General features: G+C 40.2%; 1 protein-coding gene across 1 annotated transcript in view; it reads right to left on the bottom strand.

Annotated features, from left to right (window-relative positions):
* Positions 1–22,654, bottom strand: part of LOC146074345 (dynein axonemal heavy chain 3-like) — a 1,013,923-nt gene that overhangs the window by 469,923 nt on the left and 521,346 nt on the right. Inside the window, 3 exon segments of the mRNA XM_083182299.1 lie at positions 9,386–9,486; positions 9,720–9,850; positions 20,685–20,907. Coding sequence (XP_083038425.1) covers positions 9,386–9,486; positions 9,720–9,850; positions 20,685–20,907 — 455 coding nt within the window.

The following is a 22,654-nucleotide window of genomic DNA, read 5'->3' as shown; positions in this document are numbered from 1 at the left end:
GCCGGCAGACCTGCCATCAGCGCGGGAGCCGGTGAAGACATCAGGAACTCGCGGGGAGGTACATCTGGATAACACCGGCCTACAGGGTATTGGGTAAGTGTGCAATGCACCACCGGCTGGGTTAGGGATGCCAGCCCCCGGTGCCATTCACGCACTCACCTTGACCCCCCCCGGACATTTCACAGAGACTTGCTCTTCTATCCCCTCCCCTATCTGTGCATTGCCCAAACACAGATATATGAACATTACCCACCCAGACTCATGTCCAAGCAGTACCACAGTACCAGTAATTAGCAGACACATATCAGTGAGAGCTGATCTACTGGGACTACTGTGAGGTCCACAAACCGTGTACCTACCCCTTCCCCCCTCCCCTCCCCCCCTTGGCAAGTGTGCATCCATGCAGCTTCACATCTATTGTATGATATTGCAATTGTAAATAAACTCCACTTTTGCATCACAATATTGTATACCTCCTATCATTAACCCCCACACTAGCAATAGTTAGTTGCACTCTCATTAATAACATTAGAAGGTGAGTGTGGGGCTTATACCATTTCCACAGTACATAGGTTTTTTGTCATTCGGTTATCTCATTGGGCACACGGTCACTGAGCCATCTCTTATCCTGCACTCACATAAGGGCACATCAAAACAACCCTTGTAATACACACAGAGGAGGTTGTTAGAAGGTGAGCTCAATTAATCCATACTCTACTACTAAAGCTAAATCTTGAGCTAGGAAGGCTCATAACTCAGCAGCCCCTTCGTACAGCAGTTATTTGAGCGCTGGTAGAACCCCTATATGCCAGCCGCGGCTTGGTCACTGTGGCAGCTGCACACTGAGCAAAGCTTCACAGCGCAGAGCGAGACGCGACTTCCGGGTAGTGGTATCTTGAGACTGACATCCCCCAACATTGCTGACTCAGCTCTGTGGGCTCTTCTCCCAGCTGGGAGGAGATTTGGTGATGGTAAGGTGCAGTGTAGGGGGTGTGTATGGAAATGTCTCCAATGCGTATTGATCTCTTAAGGTCTTCTTCAGGGGAAAAAAATTGTTATCTATGTTGTTGCCTCTAGGTATTAGTGTTGTGAGCTGGAATATCCATTTCAGTTCCTCAGTATTAATGCACTTGATTAAATCCCCACCCCTCCAGTTTTTGTAAACTATTTTGATCCCGATGACTGTAAGGGATTTGGGGTTGCTGTCATGTACATCCTTAAAGTGTTTCAACAGGCTGTGTCTCTCTAACCCTTTGGTCAGGTTTTGCATGTGTTCTGCAAATCTCACTTCTAGTTTTCTGATTGTCCTTCTCACATATTGTAGGCTGCATGGGCAGCTGGCTAGATATATAACCCCCATATTGTTGCATGTTATGTGTTCTAGGATTCTAAATTCCTCCATGGTGACTGTAGAGTCAAATTTTTCTATCTTGTTTGTCTTTTTTGTTGCTGTTGCATTATTTGCAGGATCCACAGTAGAAGAATCCTTTATTCTGTTGGGGTAGAACTGTGGTCTTCACTTGACTACAGTATGTGTTGCTTTAAATCCGTGGATTTCTTGTAGATGATATTTGGTTTTATTGGTAGGATATCTCCTAGCATTTCATCTTATAAAAGGATAGGCCAATGATTACGAGTATTTTCTGGAAAAAGCCTATTGTCATTGTTGTATTTTGTTATGAAAGATAGTTTACATTTTTCACTGTCATCTTTGGATTTGGACTTGTATGTGAGGAGATGTTCTGTCCATCGGTTCTACTTTTTTGTATACTTGTTGTACTTTGATCTTATCGTAGCCCTACTCAAGGAACTGTGAACTTAAGTGTTTAGCTTGAGTTTGATAATCTAAGATGCTTGAACATTTGCCCCTGACCATCTAAAATTGGCTGGTTGGAATACTGGATAGCCAGTTTGGGTGATGCCCACTTGATGACAGGATGTAACTATTAACATCTACGAGTTTATACCTTCCTGTTCATTTTGTTGTCTTGGATAAAGATTGTAATATCCAGGAAGTTTATGTCTGGCCATTGATGTTAATTTGCTATAAGAATGTCTTGTCTACTCTCTGTGCCATGCCAAATGAAAAGGATGTCATCAATGTATCAGCACCAGAGCACCAAGCTTGCCATTGACCAGATGTTATCATCTTCCCACGAGCTCATGAATAAGTTGGCGTAACTTGGGGCGAATCTGGTGCCCATTGCCGTGCCTGGGGTCTCTCTGAAGAAATTTTCCCCAAACCATAAATACTGTAGTTGTGCTCTAAAAAATGTTTAATACAATCTGTGATGAATTGTATTTGGTCTGAGGGTAATGTGATGTCCTGCTTTAGATATTTGTCTATGGCTTATGTCCCCTGTTTGTGATCTAATATAATGAGGTCACATCACTAGTGCATAACCAAAACTAATCATGCCATGTGGTTGTTTCTAAGGTCCTCAGTATTTCAGTGGTATCTCTGATGTACGACTGTTGTCTGTGAACATGGGGTTGGAGAAATCTATCTATATACTGGGAGAGGTTGGATGTGAATGAGTTTATGCCCAAAACTATATGGGGTCCAGGTGGTCTTTGTGCATTTTTGTGTATTTTCAGTAAATGGTAAAATGCTGGAATGACTGGGTTGGGATTGTCTAAAAAAAATGTCATTAAGTATACCCTTTTCTTTTCCTTCTTTGATAAAGGTCCTTAATTCTTGTTGGAATGTAGATGTTGGGTTTGTGAGTAATATTTCATAAGTATTGCAGTCTGATAGGATCCTTTTGGATTCTGAATTGTAATCCTGGGTACTTAGTATGACAATCCCTCCCCCTTGTCTGCCTGTTTGTGGGCTCTACTCCCAACTCTACTCCCAACCACTAATACCTAGAGGCCTCAACATAGATAATGAAGTGAGGGCAATCAGCAGTTACTACCTCCCTCATTAGACCCTTATATGAGTCCCCCCATGCACCAGGCTATGGGGTGAAACTTGTGCTTTATAAACAAAGATAAGCACTCCATTCTGTATAATGTTCTTTACACACCCAAAAGTTGGTCGTATGTACAACAATGATAGATCATCCTTCTAAAATAAGGGCATAAATACTACACCAGAGGCCTAGCTCCATTATTATGCAGATAAGCAATGGTGCTAATTGAATATGGGCACCCTGAAAATCTCTACCTTCATAATATGAAAGAACACAGAATACACCTTGATATGTCCAAAATTTTAATACATATCTTGTATGTATATATGACTTTAAGGGCATCTCACCCATAACAAAGATGGCTGCATAGATCTCACACATTGAGAATAATTGGATATCAATGCAAATATAAGCCAATGATAGCCATAATATCAAACAAGTGCTAAAACCTTCTCTATATGAAGTTAAAATAATGCATCCTGATATGTTGTAATACATATCAGGGACACAGATGTGACGTTAAGGGCATTTTACTCTTAACAAAGATGCCCGCAAGATCTCACACACATATAACAAGCCATGGATATCTATGCAAGCACCAGTCGTAGAAACCTTTACGAACATACTTGGGATTTTTATTTAGTTTTTTCTAGCAAATATAACTCGCCTCATGTCCAAGTCCCTTACACAGACGATCTGTAACCTACAGATTAAGGGTAGATAACCCACAACTAAGATGGAAGCAAAGAAACCGGCCACTCCCATACAGTGAAGCCATATAACATCTCCCATCCTCACAAACAGCTTTGACTTTCTGCCTGAAGATGACCTTGAGGTCGATATGCATTGGAGACATGTCCATCCACACCTTACCATTACCAAATCTCTTCCCGGCAGGGAGTAGAGTCCACAGAGCTAGGCCGAGTCTGGGACGCCAAGTGATATCACTACCCGGAAGTCACGTCTCGCTCTGCACTGTGGTGCCGGGCTTGGCGTGCAGCTGCCACGCGGACCGAGCCACATCTAGAGCAAGAAGAACTGCATGACATTGTGGGACAGACCAGGACCCTCAGGGGGACTTTTTCACTACACACAGGTGAGAGGTGCGGAGGGGACGGGATCCCTGCACCTCACACCACCATCCCATGTTTTTTTCATCTAGTGACTGTGTCTGCCTTTCCAGACTTCCTTATACCACCCCTGATGAGAACTGACTCTTTCCCTCACACTTGCAGCCCTGTGGAACTGTCACATTACAGCCCTCATTATCCATGTTTTCCTTTTTTCCACTGCACATTGTAACTGGCATTATGACCATTATCCATATAGTGTGTTTTATTAAAATATTTTTATGCATAATCCTTTCTCCATTTCCTGTTTTAGGATTGTGGTACATTTATCTGCATTACATACTGCATAGTGTGGGTTCAGTTGATCACATCTCTAGCGCAGGTCTCCTCCCTCTCTTGTTTACACTAGTGCATATGCAACCAACTAGATACATACTTTATGCTTCTGACTCTGAATTTTAAGTATTTTTAGGTACTTCTGTATTATCTGGGCACCCGATTTTTTCATTGCATGCCACTACTAAAGGCATGCGATGCGATGCGATTTTTCATTGTAAAGACCCGATTTTTAATTGTATAGTCAACCATGGGTGATTTCATACTCCCACTATCCAACTACGCACAGAGTTGATTTTATATAGTGTGGTGTGCGCAGCGAGCCACCGAGCCCGAAGCGTGGCGAGCGGCAGCGGATTACTTTACATGTATTCTGCGTCCACTCACCATGCTTCGGGCTCGGTGGCTCGCTGCGCTCGCCACACTATATAAAATCAACTCCATGCGTAGTTGGATAGTGGAGGTATGATATCACCCATGGGTGACTATACAATTAAAAATCGGGTCTTTACAATGAAAAATCGCATCACATGAATTTTATACCACTATATTGCATGCGATGCAATGTGATGAAAAAATCGGGCGCCCAGATATTACATAAGTACCTATTTTTATTTACATAATTTACAGTTTCTTATTTAGACACCCTTGCATCCAACTTGACATGATCCTCAATTTATTTCTTCATAAGGTCTGTGATAGTTGACTTCAGGTTATTTTCTCACTTGGGGCTATCTTATTATCCCTGATACAGTAAGCTGGCACATGCAAATTTCCAGAAAGCAGCCCGTTTCCCTTAAAACACACAGGTTTTATTGAACCTGTGTGTTTTTGGATGAAAATGTGCCTTTTATTGAATGATCTAATTCAGTGGTTCCCAGCCCTCGTCCTCAAGTACCCCCAACAGTGCACGTTTTCCAGGTCTCCACATAGAATCACAATTGACATAATTAGCTGCACCTGTGGATCTTTTAAAATGTGCCTGAATAATGAGCGCACCTGCTGGGTGACCCGGAAAACGTGCACTGTTGGGGGTACTTGAGGACCAGGGTTGGGAACCACTGATATAATTGGATAACTTGATTAAAAAAAAACAAGTGAAACATTGGGAAAAAATATCTTGTTTTATTAGGGGTAACTGGATACACCCCTTAATGAAAGATGATATCTTTATGTGAGATAAAGGTATATAGCCTTGTTTCATGAACAGATGTATAAAAAAATGCATCTTGTGTTAATATTTGTGTGCTTGATTCATCTTTAAGGGTTGATTAATAAATTTGCCACCATTTACTACAATTAATTTGAATATATGTACATCTAGCATATCAAAAACCACATCCAATGCAGTTTACTATCTAGTTAATACAAATATTTTTTTTAAGCTAGTTACTTGATGGAAAAAAAATTAAATATGTATTGTGTTTTCCTATTGTTATTTCATAAATAAAAAACTAGAAAGGATTTTCTCTAAATATGCAATTGGAAAATAATAACATATGATCACATTAAAATGTCCACCAGTGCAAATCTATTGATTTAAATAGACGAGCGCCTGCTAATTATAAGATTACTGATCTCATCACTTTGTGAGCCAGGAAGACAACTTTAATACAGAACATCAATAAGCTTAGCAAAGCTTAGATTATATGATTTATTGGTTGTTTCAATATAACTTTTGTAATTTGTATTAGATAATTGGATGGACTTGACGCCTCTTCAAAATACCAAATTAAAAAAACAGTATTTCATATGAAGTATATGTTCTATATACAGTTTTTTTCTAATACATGTCTTACATATCTTGTTTACATTTTAAAACGTTGCTAAAATTAATTCTGGAAAGATTTGCTACACATGTCCATTGCCAAATAAAAATAAAAAAAAAAAGACTGGGATAAGTCTCAAATGATGACACACAATTGCGCAGATTCAAAACAGATGTTTTAAATTGTATTCTAATCGTAAACAACATTTTCACAGCTCCAATGTGCATTGCCATTAAATGTTACCCAAGCTTCTTTGTTTACCTGAAAAAACATGCAGGAACTAATAAAAAATTCAAGAGCTTATGTTGTATTATTCAAATCCACCTTTAAACATAAAGAGACGACAATAGAGGGACATAATCTCTCAACTGCAAAAACATTAATATATCTTTTAAGGTCATTTTCATCCCTGAGGAATACCAGAGAAATGATTTTATTCTGATAACATTTTAAAGATGCAATATCGTACATAAAGTATAAAGAAAACCAAAGGTAAAGGTAATTGCAAAAAAAAAGAGTAATGATCATAGCATCATCTTATCATTTAGCTTGAAGTTAGAGAATAAAGGTTTCTGTAGGAAAAAGTAGATAGAATTAGGGAAAGAATTACATTATTAAGACTTTGGGATATATCAGAATCAGCTTTATTGGGCAGTTATAATTGCGTATACTAGGAATTTGATTTGGATTGCTGTGCAACAGCTGGGAGGTAACAGTTCAACAGTGGCAGTACAGATATGCATAACACATACAGGTACACTATTCCTGGGGAATATAGAGGCAGGGAACATATATTTTCTGGGCAGCACAGCGCCTAGGCGGCCATTTGCGGTGCCACTAGTCATTGCAACAGCCAGGCAGATAACAATATAAGCAGACAGTACAGGTATCACACAGGGAACATATACCCGCTGAGCAGCCAAGTGCCTGGCAGCCATCAGCGGCGCAAATGGTCGCCGCAACAGCCAGGCAGGCAGCAATACAAGCAGAGATGAGATAGGGGAGACACGGGGTTACATATGGCTGAGTGCACAGTTCCTAGGCATCCATTTGCGGCGCCATCTTGATAATGCTACTCACAGCAACAGAAGGGCTCAACAGGCTGTAGGGGGGGCAGTGTGTCAGGGCCCTGGTTGGAGCTGCAGCTGGGGGGGAGTGGAGAGCCAGCATGCAAGGAGAGGGGGGTAGGTAGAGAGAGTCAGTTAGGCTGTGCGGCTTGGCAGGGGTTGGAGCTTGGGCCCTCCCTGGGCTGGAGTCCACAATTACTGGCTGGATGCAGAGCCATACCTCCTCTCCCATTAGCTTCCTTGGCAGGGCACTGGGTGTTCAAGGCTGGGGGGTCCTTCTGTCTGTATGTGGGGGGATGAGGTGCCACACCATGCCACTGCACGGCCTGCACCAGGGGGGCCATCCTCCTTCTCCCCTCTGGCTGCAGTCCTCTGGACCCATGAGGTGGAGCAGCATCCTGCCATTGCCGCTGGGGGGGCGCTGCCTCGTCCTGCACCAGGGGTCACAGCCACATCCACACTGGGGGCCGCAGTCAGAATCTCACCGGGGGGCTCCTCCAGATCTTGCATTGCGGCCGGGGGCCTCCTCCGACCTCCCTCCTGCCGCTCTCTCTGCGTCCCTTCTCCGGTTCTCTGGGGGGCCGGGGATGGGGGCCCTGGGGGATGGAAGCTGGGAGCACCGCAAGCGTGTTACCATCCCCGGCCTACACCGGAAGTATATGCAATAGGGCTTAAGTTTGCTGGAGGTATGGAATGTCAGCTGAGAATGTCCATAGTTTAAAACCAGTAATAGTATACAAACCTGGTTTTGCCATGTAAATGATTGCTGCTTTAAAAATACGGCCAATCTCAGGTGACGTCCCACACCTCTGGCAACTCTATCATGTATACCTCATTGAGTTAGATTATGTACTTTTTTTGTCTTTGGCCACACATTTTATTCTTTGCATTTTCACCTTTTGGTTCACTCAATGTGGCGCTAAGGTCGAGTTATGATTTTTAAGGGTACATTTGTTTTATAATACACCAATATTAAAGAGATTGAATTAAAACAATAATAACTGTGAACAAATGTAGTGATACATTTTTCTGAACATTTAAATTTGCATTACACATATTGTTTACATATTGCCTTTGCAGAATTTCACTTATTTTAAGATCTTTTCAATTTAACATCTACATGCGTACAATACAGCTACAGTACAGTAACCTATTATGGTAAATCAACGCTTCCTTGCAAATGAAAACTGTAACTTTTATGGTTTATGCAAACTTTAGAAAGTACGCTTCTTTTAGATTGACACATTCTTGAATACATTCTTGACAAACCATAGGTATTAAAAAAAACTATTATTTAAAGAGACTGCAATTCTTAAAGCCGTGTACACACGAGACTCAGTCCAAATTATTTCGACTGAACCCCATGGGTAACAAGATGTAGTTGAGCCATCAGAGAGATGGCTAACTACATTCTGCCAGCACTGGGAACTACGGCCGAATACAGAGTGTACCAAAAATATTCATTCCCTCATTGTCTATTTGGCCAGGTGATAGTGACACTGCAGGACAATGCATAGCTATCGCCCACTGTGTACACGTGAGTTGATTCAGGCAAACCTTCTAAGCAATGTTGACAATGTAGTCAAAATCGATTAGAAGACCCCCCCCCCCACGTGTGTACACCCCTTATGAGAGATATTGAAGCAGTTGTTCATTATAAAATACAGTATGCATACTGTACATGTACAAACACAAATTACTGCCAATATCTACATCATACTGCACATTGTCAACCTACACTATTTATTTAGCATTATTATATGCATTACTAAATGCCTCAATCAGTTCTATATCTATACTGTGCCTTACTTCAATGTTCTATACACTAAACATAGGGCCTTATTCTAGTTAACTCTGTGGCAAATTCCTTCTTAGCTGGACAAAACCATGTGCACTGCAGGTGGGGCAGATGTAACATGTGCAGAGAGAGTTAGATTTGGGTGGGGTTTTTCTTCAAAGTGAGATCTATATTGCAGTGTACAAATGAAGCAGTCAGTATTTTCCCTGCACAGAAACAAAATAACTTACCCAAAGCTAAATCTCTCTGCACATGTTTCATCTGCCCCCCTGCAGTGCACATGGTTTGGTTTTGTCCAGCTAAGAAGGAATTTGCCTCTAAGAGTGAACTAGAATAAGGCCCATAGTAACAAAGATATTTTGGCCATTTTGTACATGTACATTCATTGTAGAATATTTTAAATGACCATTTCAAAGAGTATATTACCTACCTGCTCACTGTAGCTGGAGAAGCTTGTTCAAGATCTAGCACCTCAAAAATCATGTTCTGCTGTTGACTCATTTGAATTATTTCTCCGCTCATTAGGCAGAGCTGAAGAGTCAAGAATATAAAAAAATTACTTAATCAAATAATCGAGATGTATCATATTGTAACTACCCACTACAAAATACTAATCCTGTACAAATCAGAGTTTCCAAATATTCACACATGATCTTTAGAAGCTTTAGACCTAATGGAAATAATGGTGACTTTTAATCACTGAGATAAGTAAGAATAAATTACATTTCAAGATCTACACAATGAATAAAAGGAATTATGTATACCTTCTTGTTATCATCTAAAACAGTGTTCATATTTTCCACCCACACTGCATCTACTGGCCCATCAAATATGCACCATTTCCTACTGCTTCTGCTGCAGGTAGCATGACTTCGAAACACATTGGCCAAAACACCTAGAAAAATAAAAAGAGGGCAGAAGATTTTCATGTGCAAAATATTTATTATATTAGAGTCACCATTACTGATGGGAAAAATTTTAATTGTATTGCTGGTGTCATTTTTTTCTGCCAGTGCACATCATGTAATACTGTATACAATAATTGCAAAATTTTTGCCTTGCTTTACTCTGTGGTGTTGCTTCAAGACAGTTTTATGTCACACATCACCACATATGTATTGTACTGCATACTGGAAAGTTATTGGTACAGTAGATGCAAAGCTCCATCTTTGCCACTTACCGTACTCCTTCGATTTACTAAATCCCCATGAGTATCTCCCATTGTTGTTCTATACCCAGGGTTTTTAAACTCAGTCCTCAGGACCCCACACATTTCAGGTTTTCCAGGTCATCCGAGAGGTGCACTCATTACTGACTGACCCATATTAAAAGATCCACAGGTGGAGCTAATAATTTCAATTGATTCTGTGAGGAGACCTGCAAACCATGCACTAAGTGGGGTCCAGAGGAATGACTTTGAGAACCTGTGATCTATACTGTAGATCATGGATAAATATTGTGCAGAAATTACAATGAGAAAATGATATCTACAACAAACTTTTCACAATTTATATAAAATATATTTCTCCAAAACGTTTTCTACTGTACAGTATGCCAGAAATGGTGAATCATTGAGATAATTGAATCTCCCTACTTCCCTATTTCTGAAGTTCAAAATTCGTTTTTGTGGGTGGTTCTTCAGGACCGTGCCCAATAGTCGTCATGCCTTATCTTATCCACAGAAGAAAATGTATTATATGCTTCCTCTCCCATTCAGCACATCCTGACAATTTGTTTCCTCATAACTTATACCATTGACAATACAGACCATCATTTTCACATTGGCAACAATCTCACCTCATGCTATCATGGCTCACATCCATTATTGAGCCATGAAGCACCTTTTTTTCTTTGCCTTATCTAGCTGTCCCAGGAACGCATTCTCTTTGAAACTTTCATGAATACCCTTTTAACCTTTACGTGTCCTTTACACATTAGTTCAACCCCAAGTTACATTTTCTTTCTCCTTTTTTTATAGCTTCTTAAAATAATACAAAATTACATTTCAGAATAAGCTCAGCACTTTTCAGAAAGGCACTTAAATTTCATTATTTCTGACAGTAGAATTACAAATTCCCTGGAACAAAAATGTGCTCTTTTATTGCATCACTCTGGCCTGAAGCCTTGGAGTTTATCAGAAGAGCAAGATATGCATTGCCTCTCTATGATAAGGGTTATCAGTTCCCTGCAAATATAAACAGTTATGTCGGAGCCTGGCATCTGCCAGACACTCATGAATAGTGGAACAATTTACATTTAATTATTTTTGTCTGTATTCTCCTAAGCATGCATATCAAATAATAGATTGAGCAATTACTATTTGATATTTTGTATCATTCACACTTAAAAACAATGGATGTAATAGCTGCCTTTGTTTTAAAGACATACAGGCCCACAGCAGTGCACAAATAAATAGAAAAAGGAAAGGATGAATCTCTTTGTGTGTGTTTACACTCCATGAAAAGGAGATATGGTTTGACAGGTAAGGAAAAATAAAGTGGACCTGTCATCCCTATAACAAGTCATAAATTCATCAAACGGATACTGTATTTATCAAAATGACTGTTAAATATGAAAAGTAAATACATTCTGAATGTATTTTCTTTTCCCATAAATGGCATGGCCACCTTTCCTTGAAATGAATAGAAAGGTTGTTTAGTCTTCTATTAATGTGACTGGCATTATAGTATGTATTTATGAAAGCTCATAAAGTATCCAAAGTCCAGCATCCCATCACAAACAGTAATTTAATTCGTGGTAAAATTGGCTTTTCAGCCCTTGAGTCCTGTTGGAGTGTGCTATATATATATTAAACTTAATTACTTACTATCAGGCTATCCAATTATAGCCCAGTTTTTGCTGTGCAGTAAATAGGCCTTTATCGGAGTGATAACACATGGGTGCATATGTTATAGTGTCTGACCTGGAGGGGCAGGATGCTGGTTTAAAAAATTGATTACATACAGTATGAAAATGGGTGACCTGGGACTGCTTATTCTGTATTTTGCTTCCCAGATAATTGAACAGCCTTCAGGGGATGCATTGGCTGCAGTAATTTACTGTAGCTAAAAGGATACTACCATAGTATATTCAGAGAAAAGTGAGAAGCAAAACTTAAAACAGATCAGGTGACGGTTATGATTACCCCTTCCCCAGTTGTTTCCTCTGCAGGGTACCTAAGACCCAAAAGATCAATGTCTGTGTCTTTGAACTGAAGCGGTAGACCTGAGAAGCCTTCAGTCTAAATACAAATCCCGATGGCTCTGACGTGTGCATATATTTACACAGCCAGTGCATAACTAAATTGCAGCTGCGACCAGTGGGGGTTCCAGAGGCATAAGTGCAGTTCAAAATTTGAATAAGGGAGCCACATCAACTGCCAACCCAAACCCAGCCAAACACATGCGAAGACTCAGGGGAAGATTTATTAAGTTCGGTGAAGTGATAAAGTGTCTAGTTTTTGTCACTGGCCAATCACCTCCTAACTGTGAAGTTACAGGCTTGGTTTGCAAAATGATAGGCACTTTATCACTTAATTGAGCTTAATAAATCTACCCCTCACTGACTAATGTCTACATGGGTATAATTATTAAACTATTGGCATCTGATCATCAATGAAATGTGTTCTAAAAAATAAATATGCTTTTTTGTTGTGGAAGAAATGAAGACTAAGGATACTGTAAAATGCATGTTACTTAGGACAAAAAGACTATGGCCCTTATTCTGGTTGGTGCGGATATTCCCGCTTGCGTACGGGCCGCCGATGTTTATCTTCTGCGCATGTGCAGAGGTCACTCTGCGCATGTGCAGGCGATTTCGCCGCAAGGATTCTCTATACGCCGCACAGGGGGCGTAGAGGGGCGTGAGGGGCTACTTATCCTCATTACCCTATGCATACGCCCAGCGTTTCATGGGCGTTCCCATGCAAACGCGGGGCGTATGCATGGTAATGAGGCCGTGACGCGTTGGTACGGGGCGGGCATCTGACATCGCCGGATGTCAGCTGCCCGCCCCCATACAAGATTTCACACGGACAAGTGTCCGTGTGGTCTTGTGTTGCGGGACCTGGTGGAGCGTGCGGCCCTGCATTCGATGTTCGGCGACCATCGAATGCAGGGGCTGCTCCCACCATGGAGGAGGCGTATCCCCGTCCAATTTCATGCGGATCGCCACATATCCGCGTACGGACGGCCGTGGCGATCCGTATGGAAGGCGGGGATTCGCCTGCACGGTCGGAGCCGCATATGCGGCTCCGGCCGCACCAACCAGAATAAGGGCCTATGTTACTAACTTATGAATCTTAAATGTGCTTTAATAGATTGTTGTTATTAAATCAATGAAATAACTTTTGAAAAGTGCATAGAAAATGATAACATTTTAAATAACCGGTCTATATATTTAATTTTTTATTCAAAATCCAATTATTGTTGAAATTTTCTACAGTATTTTTAGAGGGAAAAAAAGTATATTAACATTTTGTATAGTATGACTAGTGAGCTGCAAATTTCAACTGACATACTGTATATCAACAAAAATAGTAATCCTCACTGTCACAGTCCCTTCTTCACAAGTCACTGCAACGGAATTTATTTGGCAGTAACCACTAGATTTTTCTGTCCCAATTTTCTGTGCATGTACAAAACTGTTAACCCTTGATGCTGCAGAGAAGCTGTCGAACTACATAGTAGAAAAATTAATACAATTAATTGTAGAGAAACGGGGACAGCTTAGTGGACAAAGTAAAATCAAGCATGGTTATCTTCACACAGCGCATCCTATCCATAAAGAAATAGAGATGGTCTGGTATCCAAGAGCGGTTTTACAGAATCTAAATTACTTGTACATCTTGAATCTGAAAACTAATTTCAAGAAAGTAATGACAGGTGTAAAAAGGTGACAGTAATGTTCTTTTTTTGTAAAGCCTGTTAAAACTTTCTTTAAGGGATGAGGATGTAGAAACATTTTAAGAAATAGAGCCAATTTCAACAGGAAGATTGTATACAAAAAGAAAAAAACATATTAAAGCTTGTTTAATTGATCTGTTTCTTGATCATGTTTATTGATGACGTTCACATGTTGGCTAATACCAAGCATACATACAGCAGGGCCTATACATATAACTCTGAAAACACATTTTTTTCTGTAAAGGCTTCACATCATTAGAACACTTGTTAGAACCACGTGGCAAACTCTCAGATTTTTGCAGCCCTTACTTGAAATACAATTATTGTGTACAATGAATTCCAGCTAGTTACTAAGATCTCTGCTTGGTTGAAGATTCAGATACACTGTGCAATTGTGGGATTTTTTTGTGTGCTAAATTTTATTTTCAAATTATGATTTGATTAGACTTGCTCCAGTTTCATAAGACCTTGGCTCTAAATGGTAAAATGTTTGCTAAGTGTGAAGTTTTTCAGGGGCTCAATGATGCACTTGCTTTAGTTTTCTTCTCAATCTAATACATCCAGTAGTGGCATTTCTGGATAGCCATGACTGGTTTGGAATCTACCTACTGGATTATAACAGACATTAAGTGGTTATGTCTGAAATTTCAGTTCAGATTTCATAATTGTCATCTGTCTATTTTTCATTTATGATGTTGTCCCATATGTTGTATCAGAACCAACATCACAAGCTTTGTTTCTTGGCATTCTCAACTGAGCGTTTGTGCCAATATTGCCCTTGAACAAAACTTGGAAAGTTCTCCTTGATCCAAAATATGGAAAAGCGTTATAGATGACTTTGGCAGAGATATTCAAAATCTGGCTAATAAGATGGCATCTCCAAAAAGACAGATAAACATGTTAGTTGTACATCCAACACTGTCATTCTTGATGATACTGTATGTTTTGATTAATCTGGGTATGCACCTTGATTATAATTAAAGTATTAACTGCACTTAACTGCCAATTTTTCACCCAAACCACTTAAAAATTGTCTTTTTTTTACACAACAAAGTTTAAGAAGTGTTTTTAAGGGGACCAATGTCCCCCTGCTGCAGCTGAATGCTTGACATGCAGAAATCATAATATTTGTGTTCCCCTCGCACTTTTGGAGAGGCACACCCTGGAGTGTTGTGAAATTCTGAGGTGCAATGTGCATTGCTTATGCAATACTCTACATGTTCCATGACAAGTCGGAAGTTACCTATACATTCTAGTTATGTAGCCATCACACCCTGCACTTGTAGCTTAGTAGCTACGGGAAGTGAGAAATATATTTCTACAAAAATTATTACTAGCCAGTTTAATTGTATTGTAATAACTCAATACTCTTCCATAAATGTTTGATTAGCATTACATTTTTTACCCAACAGGTCGCCAAGTAACAGATTTTATATGATCATTTCTACATTAAAAATACATTAAGCCTTTTCTCCTTTGAAGCGGATTGCATAATTCTCAATAAGCTTCACTTTGCAAAAGAAATATTGATATATACCTGTAATCTCTAGTCTCTGAATTAATAAAGCTTTGTACAATGCAAATTAAAGGTTTTTGCAATATATCTACCAGAAAATAATCAATTGCTGTTCTCTAATTAATATAGTTAAGAAGCACCTGATCCACCTTTTAGCTAGTTTCATCATTTTAAAGTTCAGTCATTTAAATGCTTCCTTTCATGACTGCAGACAACCAGCATGCATTGACAGTTATTATCTGTATTTCTAATAGTAAAATTAATTTGATAATAACACTAAACACTTTGATGTAGATTCTGTACTTTGTGCATTGACTAGCATCTACTGAGGAATATCTTTGGTCATTATCTTTTACACAATTTATTATGCATTGAGGAGATTCAGGGGTAAATTCAATCCCAGACGAATTTCCTGGCTGGGTGAAAAATTGGCAATAATTCATGGGCATTAGTAATCAATTACAGGCGTTTTTGCACATTTTTTGACTCCATTTTCCCTGATGCCGTTTCCCTTTTTTGGGAATTAGGTGTATTAGAAAGGCTCAGCAAAACTACAAACCCATATAAGTAAAATATAATAATAATAATAATAATAATAATAATAATAATAACCATGATACCTGGACTGTCTAAGGGCTTAGTTGACTCGATAACATGAGATGAACTAATCTTAGAACTTAGTACAAAATAATACTGGTAAACAAGAAGTTTAAATATTTTAAGTAATAATCTCTAGAGCTGCAGCTAGCCAGGGGTATTTAATTTTGAGAAACTAGTTTGGTTAAGTATGAATATAACACATGGATTTTATTAGTAGTATATAATATTAATATGTAGTATTACAATTAGTATTATTGTAAATTCCTCAGTAAACCAATTTCTATATGCATAACTGCTTTCCTAAAAAAACTAACTGAAGTATAGGCAAAAGACATGGAGTAAAGACACACATATTGTTAAGCATGAGTTGTAGTATCTCATTTGGCACACGAATGAATCCTGGAAATCTTCCAGTTCTGGAGGCCTCAGGCATAGTCTGAAAAACTGAAATTAAAGCATGAAATTGCATGATAATTTTTAAACACATTCTTCCTGCCTAGAGTAAAGGTCATCACAGTAGGATGCAATATGCATATATTCCCTTGCCAAGTCATTTGTACAACACTTAAGTGGCATTATAATATATGACAACATTCTTGTATTCACACAGCACCTAATTCCAAAGTTTTTCAAGAATCTGAGTCTAAGGGTGACATTTAATAAGATGCGAAAATTTGATTTGTGCGTTTTTTTTCGCCAAAATCCGAAATCGCATATTTAATGAGATGTGAAAAACGGCAAAAACCGCGTATTTTGCCGCAAAATCGCACATTCTGAAGGTACAATTTTTAGTACCGCCGGAACTCGCATCCAGATGTTTTCCCGTTATAAAGTATACAAATCGCATATTTAATGAGATGCAAAAATGGGAAAATGTTACTAAAAATCACCACACATGCAGACCAGGTTCCGACAGTCGAATTTGCCAGAACCATGCACAGATCATTGAGATCTGTGCATAGTCCTGTCTTAAAAAATGTGTAAATGTTAATTAGAAAAAAAAATGGCGTAAGGTCCCCCCTCCTGAGCATAACCAGCCCCAGGCTCATTCAGCCAGACCTGGTTTCAAAATACGGGGGACCCCCAGATTTTTTGTTCCCCAGATTTTTGGAACCAGGTCCAGCTCAATGAGCTCAGGGCTGGTTATGCTCAGGAGGGGGGACCTCACGCCATTTAAAAAAAAACACAGACACATCTCTGCTTTTTAAAAGAACAGGGCCGAATATAATAGAGTGTGAGAATCAGAAAGTGAGATAGTTTTCCCATTTTTTTTAAAGCAGCAACCAATTACACTGCAAAAACAGGTTGATTTTGACATGTAATTGATTGCCGCTTTCACTTTCTGATTCTCACATGCTATTTCATTTGGCCCCAGGTCTGTCCGTAACTTCTGAACTAGAGTATCAATCTTGGCACAGGAACCAGTGACTCAATACCAAATGCACAGGGAATGTTATAGTTTTTTAATATTCTGAAGACACCACCTGAAGCCATACATATTCACTAAGAATAAACCATGCACTCATTACCTACACAAAGAAAATTACAGAATTTCAACTATCTTTCCATTTTTCTAATGTTTTACCTAATTAATTTTCTTTGTTATCATTAACCCTTGAGTGCCAAGTGAATTTGTCAAAATTGGTGTGAAAATTGACAAACTATTTTATTCATCATAATGACCATAATTACCTTATATAGGAAATATAATCGTTTATGCACAACATTTTTTATTTGAATTTATATAACAAATGTGAGCTGGCATTTTTAGCAGATATTTTGCGCAACTCTCACAGATATGTTGGCACTCAAAAGGTTACAAGCAGTTACTGCGCTTGATATTACGCGCTTGATTTCGATTTGTGTGTAAGCACATTTGTAAACTTTTGTCTTGGTACAAATGGATTACTACACATCCACATAACTTGCATCTATATTTAGAGTTGCATGTGCAGTATCTTTCACTTGTGTTTCTGGCATTTGGAGAGTGGGATCAGGGGCATTAGCATGCAGCAGAGTAGTGGTGTACACGGCGAGCATGTCTTTAGCTTTGAGATACTGTATAGCGCCTGATTCAGACGATTGCACAGCCACAAGTTTACAAAACCAGCGTTCAATTCAGATGCCGCCCCGCTACAGTGAAATCCCACCTTTCTGATTGATATGCTTGCTGTGTGAATGGATGTGTTGTTCATAATCTATCCAAGTGCACTCAGTGTCTTACATATGTCACATTTAGTCACTATGCATTTTACTAAACACATTATTGTCCAGTTCAGCAAAGTGGAAATGATTATATTAAAATCCTTGTTGCATTTTCTCTATGCTTCCTAGTCATAAATGCCAACTAAGTAGCATGGCCAGTTTCTGGAAGGGGTGTGTTCATTATAGCAGAGAGGTCACACCCATTGTAGGAGCAGGTGTGGTATGGGACTCCGACAGTCGGGATCCCGACAGTCATTATCCCGACGTCGGGATCCCGACTGCCCGAAGTCAGACAGCATGGCAAGCGCAAAAAAGCCCCTTGCGGGCTCGCTGCACTCGCCACACTGCGCTCGCCACGCTGCGGGCACGGTGGCTCGCTGCGCGAGCCACCTATTCTATTCTCCCTCTATGACAGTCGGGATCCCAATGTCGGGTAAATGACTGTCGGGAACCCATCCGGCACCATAGTATAGAATAGAAATAAAAAAACTGTAGCTTTTAAATAAATCCAGTTTCCCATGTATCATTGATCCCTATCTTACTAGCAGAACATAGTATCATATAACATTATCCCCATGCAAGAGATGTAATTTGTATGAGTTTTTATTTTTTTACAATGAAAAAAAAAAATGCAAATGCAAAGAGCATGTTGTAGAGGCCAGGAAATCTCTGTTCTACAACAGAGAACACTGACCTCTTCCACCCTTTAAATGGCAGTGACAAACCTCCATTTCCACCACTGACAGTCTGCTGCTCTTCTGCATCCTATGTTGCAGGATGTGTGTGTGTGCACATGTGCAGAATGGTCCATGTGCATGCGCAAAGAACCAAAAAAATGGTATTGTGCAATGATAGGCATAGGCGCCGATTCTGTGGGTGCTCAAGAGCCAGAGCACCCACAGAAAACTATGAGCAACCACTGGCCCACAACCTCCTAAGTCCCACTGCCAGGCCACATCCACCTGCTGATTCGTGTCCGCTGCACCCACACCACTGAACCTGCCAGGGGAGACTTGGGGTACAGATTTTGTCTGAGTGGCACAGAGCCTAGGCAGCCATCAGTGTCACCAACTTGACATAACTACTCACAGGGTAGCAATGGAAGAGTTTAACAGGCCCTCTCCCCTTCATCCCACCACAGCCAGCATGGATGGATCCAGAGGATGTCCTGATGTGGGGCTGAGGGTTGGCCAGCATGTCAGGAGTCCTGGCTGGAGCCGCGGTAAAAGGGAGAGCCACTGTGGGGAAATGTCAGTGAGGACAGGGGCTGGAGTTGGGCCCTCTCCAGGCTGAGGTCGAACCCCACTTCCCCCCAATACTGGAGCCATACCTCCTCCCTTGGGGCTCCTCCTTGGGGGGACACTGCTAGGCTTTCCCAGAGCAGGAACATCAATGGGGGGTGGGCTACTGCAGTCCACCAGAGGTCTTCAGCCAGGGCCTGCAGGCCATAAATATCCTCTGCTGTTGCAGCCGGGTGTCTCTGGCTGGCCGGGATGTGGTCTTTACACGGGAATCCTCCGGGAAAATTAAGTCTGCCACATCTCTATGCCGAATCCATGCTGGGGGTTGCTGCATCCTAAACCAGGGACAATAGAACATCCCCTCCTTGGCACTCTCCATCCCCTACTCCTCTGTTCGCTGCTCCGCCCACCTCTGACCGTCTCCTCCATCCACCTCACTTTAAAAGGGGCCAAGGATGGGAAGCTCTGAGGATGGGAGATCTGAGCTCCATGTGTATACAACCATCCCGGACCCATCAGATGTGACACATCAATATTAGACCACCACCAATAAACTTTTTTTTATATATCTTCTGTACAATAGGCTGTTATTTTATGTGTATGCCAGATAATAACTACATAGAAAGGAACATCATTTGTAAAATAAAATAAGGAAGAAAGGGAAAAAAGAATAAAGATAGGGAGATAAAACATTCTTAGTGACTCCTACATATTCTCTAACTATTTATATTTCTGCAGAACAGAATTATCCTTTTTCAAATGATGGTATAACACAGTATATTGAAGTGAGGACTGGAGATATCGTAACCCTTCTGATGATGTCACTGTGAGTTTGACATAATTGGTCATCAAGCTTATTCCTATCCAGGTCCTGTTACCAGCATTAGAAGGAACTTTTAGACAACTTTTTATTCCCATTTCAACCCCTTAATGCTCAGATCAATAAGAGTTTATCTATAATACTTCTTTTAAACAACTTATTTATAATAAGAATGTTATATATTACAGGAAGGTACAAGCAAATTTAGACACAATTGTAAATCAAATGCAAGCTGAAAAAAGACTGAAGCAGTTCTTAATATTTGTACTGTAAGTATTTAGGACAAGTTCCACTTTATCATAACACTGAAGAGGTAAATACTATAAAAGTTGGATGTCATTTGATTGAATATAGAGAGGTTAAAAATAGGCGGGAAAATAACTGGATATTAAGTAGTGATGCATGTATAGTACATGTTGAAGCGTTTTAACTGAAGTACCTACCATCAATCCATTCATGTGAAATTGGATCAAAGCTGCCATAGAGTTGTCCCATGGTGATGGACTTTGGGTTTATAAAAATATAATCCACACCGTGTTCATCCATCAATCCCTTAGCTTCCATGTCTTTCAGAACTCCCGCAAGGACTTTGATTGCAGATGTTTTTCCACCCAATGGACTTCCAATTAACATAAATCCATGTCGAACCAACATTATTTCATATATCTGGAAAGAAAATTGTATATTAATTTTTTCTTACCATTTAAAGATGTAAGACTTTTTTTTTTACAGAGACAGAATTCTTGTTTGCATTGACTGAGAAGATTAGTATGGCATAGACAGGGAAACGGTCATCTGTCAGACCACACTTAGGTCGACAGTCATTAGGTCGACCCCGGAAGGTCGACTGGCCCCAAGGTCGACAGGGTTAAAGGTCGACATTGGTCAAGGTCGACATGACTTAAGGTCGACATGGGCCAAGGTCGACATGGGTTTAGGTCGACATTCATTAGGTTGACATGAGTTTTTTACTTTTTTTGAGCCAACATGTGCCGACAGGCGGTATTTCATGCCCTACCATCCACTAGGGCGTGGTGGGAGAATAAAATAATGTGCCAAGCGCAGCGAGGCACCGTGTCCGAAGCATCGCGAGTGAAGCGAGCGATGCGAGGGGCTGCGGTTCAACTCCAACTGTGTCCATGTCGACATTCGGGTAAAAAAACAGTGAAAAACTCATGTCGACCTAATGACTGTCGACATTGGCCCATGTCGACCTTGGCCCATGTCGACCTTAAGTCATGTCGACCTCGGGGCCTGTCGACCTTCTGGGGTCGACCGAATGACTGTAGACCTAAGTCTGGTCTGACAGATGTACACAGTAAGGTTGAGCCTCATCTATAGTTACATTTAGCATAAAATTGCAGCTTTTATATGCAAGTCAAAATGTATTTGTACATTAATGTCTTAGAAGCTATATTTTCAGTGGCATATATGCAACATCAACTCTGAATCGTGTACTAGTCATATAGAATGTGCAAAGACATTAGATAAGTGCGCGGAGTCTTATGTTTTGGATTCAGTTCTAATTTCATCAATGTGTTTTTGTTTTGCAAAACCACCCTCAAGTGTTTTGGTTTTTAATTCATATTTAAAATTTTAATCTTGGGCTTTGGATTTCTTGAAAGTGGTAATAGTCATGTGAATTTTGAATTTAAAATATGAATTTAAAACAGCTGAAAGATCCAACCCGAGACTCCTACAGTACGGAACTTGTACTGTATGAATGCATTTGAACTGACTTCTAAAAGTAAATCAGTACAAGTATAAAATACACCAACCTCATAATATGAGTGCACGTTCAGTGTGTTTCCAGTGTGGCTAATTTGTCACATTTTTTACATTGCTCAATAATGACATGGGTCCAACTTTAAATCAGGCCACAAAAAAAAATGGTGCATGTACAATCTTTCATCTCTTAGGGGGTATTCAATCCTGGGTCACAACTGTCTGGTCGTCCCGACAGTCATGACCCTGGCCCATTCTCAGCACGCTCAACTAAGATTCGTCAGGTGGGATTCAAATATCCCACCTGCCGAGTGCCAAAAAAGGGGGGTGTCCATGAGGAACGGCCGTGGCTCATCAAAATACGGCCATGAGCTAGACAATCCATGGCAGTTCTCGGCAGAACAGGCCCCACTGCTTTTAAAGTCAGGTCCATTCTGCCAAGATGCCTGTTCAATGCTGTCGGGCAAGACAGTATTGAATAGGCACCCGCCACTATTTCACCCATCGGAAATAGCGGCGGGTGATGAAATAGCCCCCTTAGCCTATGCCAATATGCATGTAAGGATCATGGATCTAGATGCTTTGCTTGTGATTGTTTTGCAACAACTTTACTATAAAACTGTTCTAGACCTACCTGTATAATCTTTCAGCCTTACTGATATATGTATTACATTCTAGGCCTCATGTT

Source organism: Crinia signifera, chromosome 4, assembly GCF_055691185.1.
Source record: "Crinia signifera chromosome 4, ASM5569118v1, whole genome shotgun sequence".
Lineage (NCBI taxonomy): Eukaryota > Metazoa > Chordata > Amphibia > Anura > Myobatrachidae > Crinia > Crinia signifera.
Note: the sequence above shows the minus strand (reverse complement) of the source record. Positions and strands in the feature narration are given on the sequence as shown.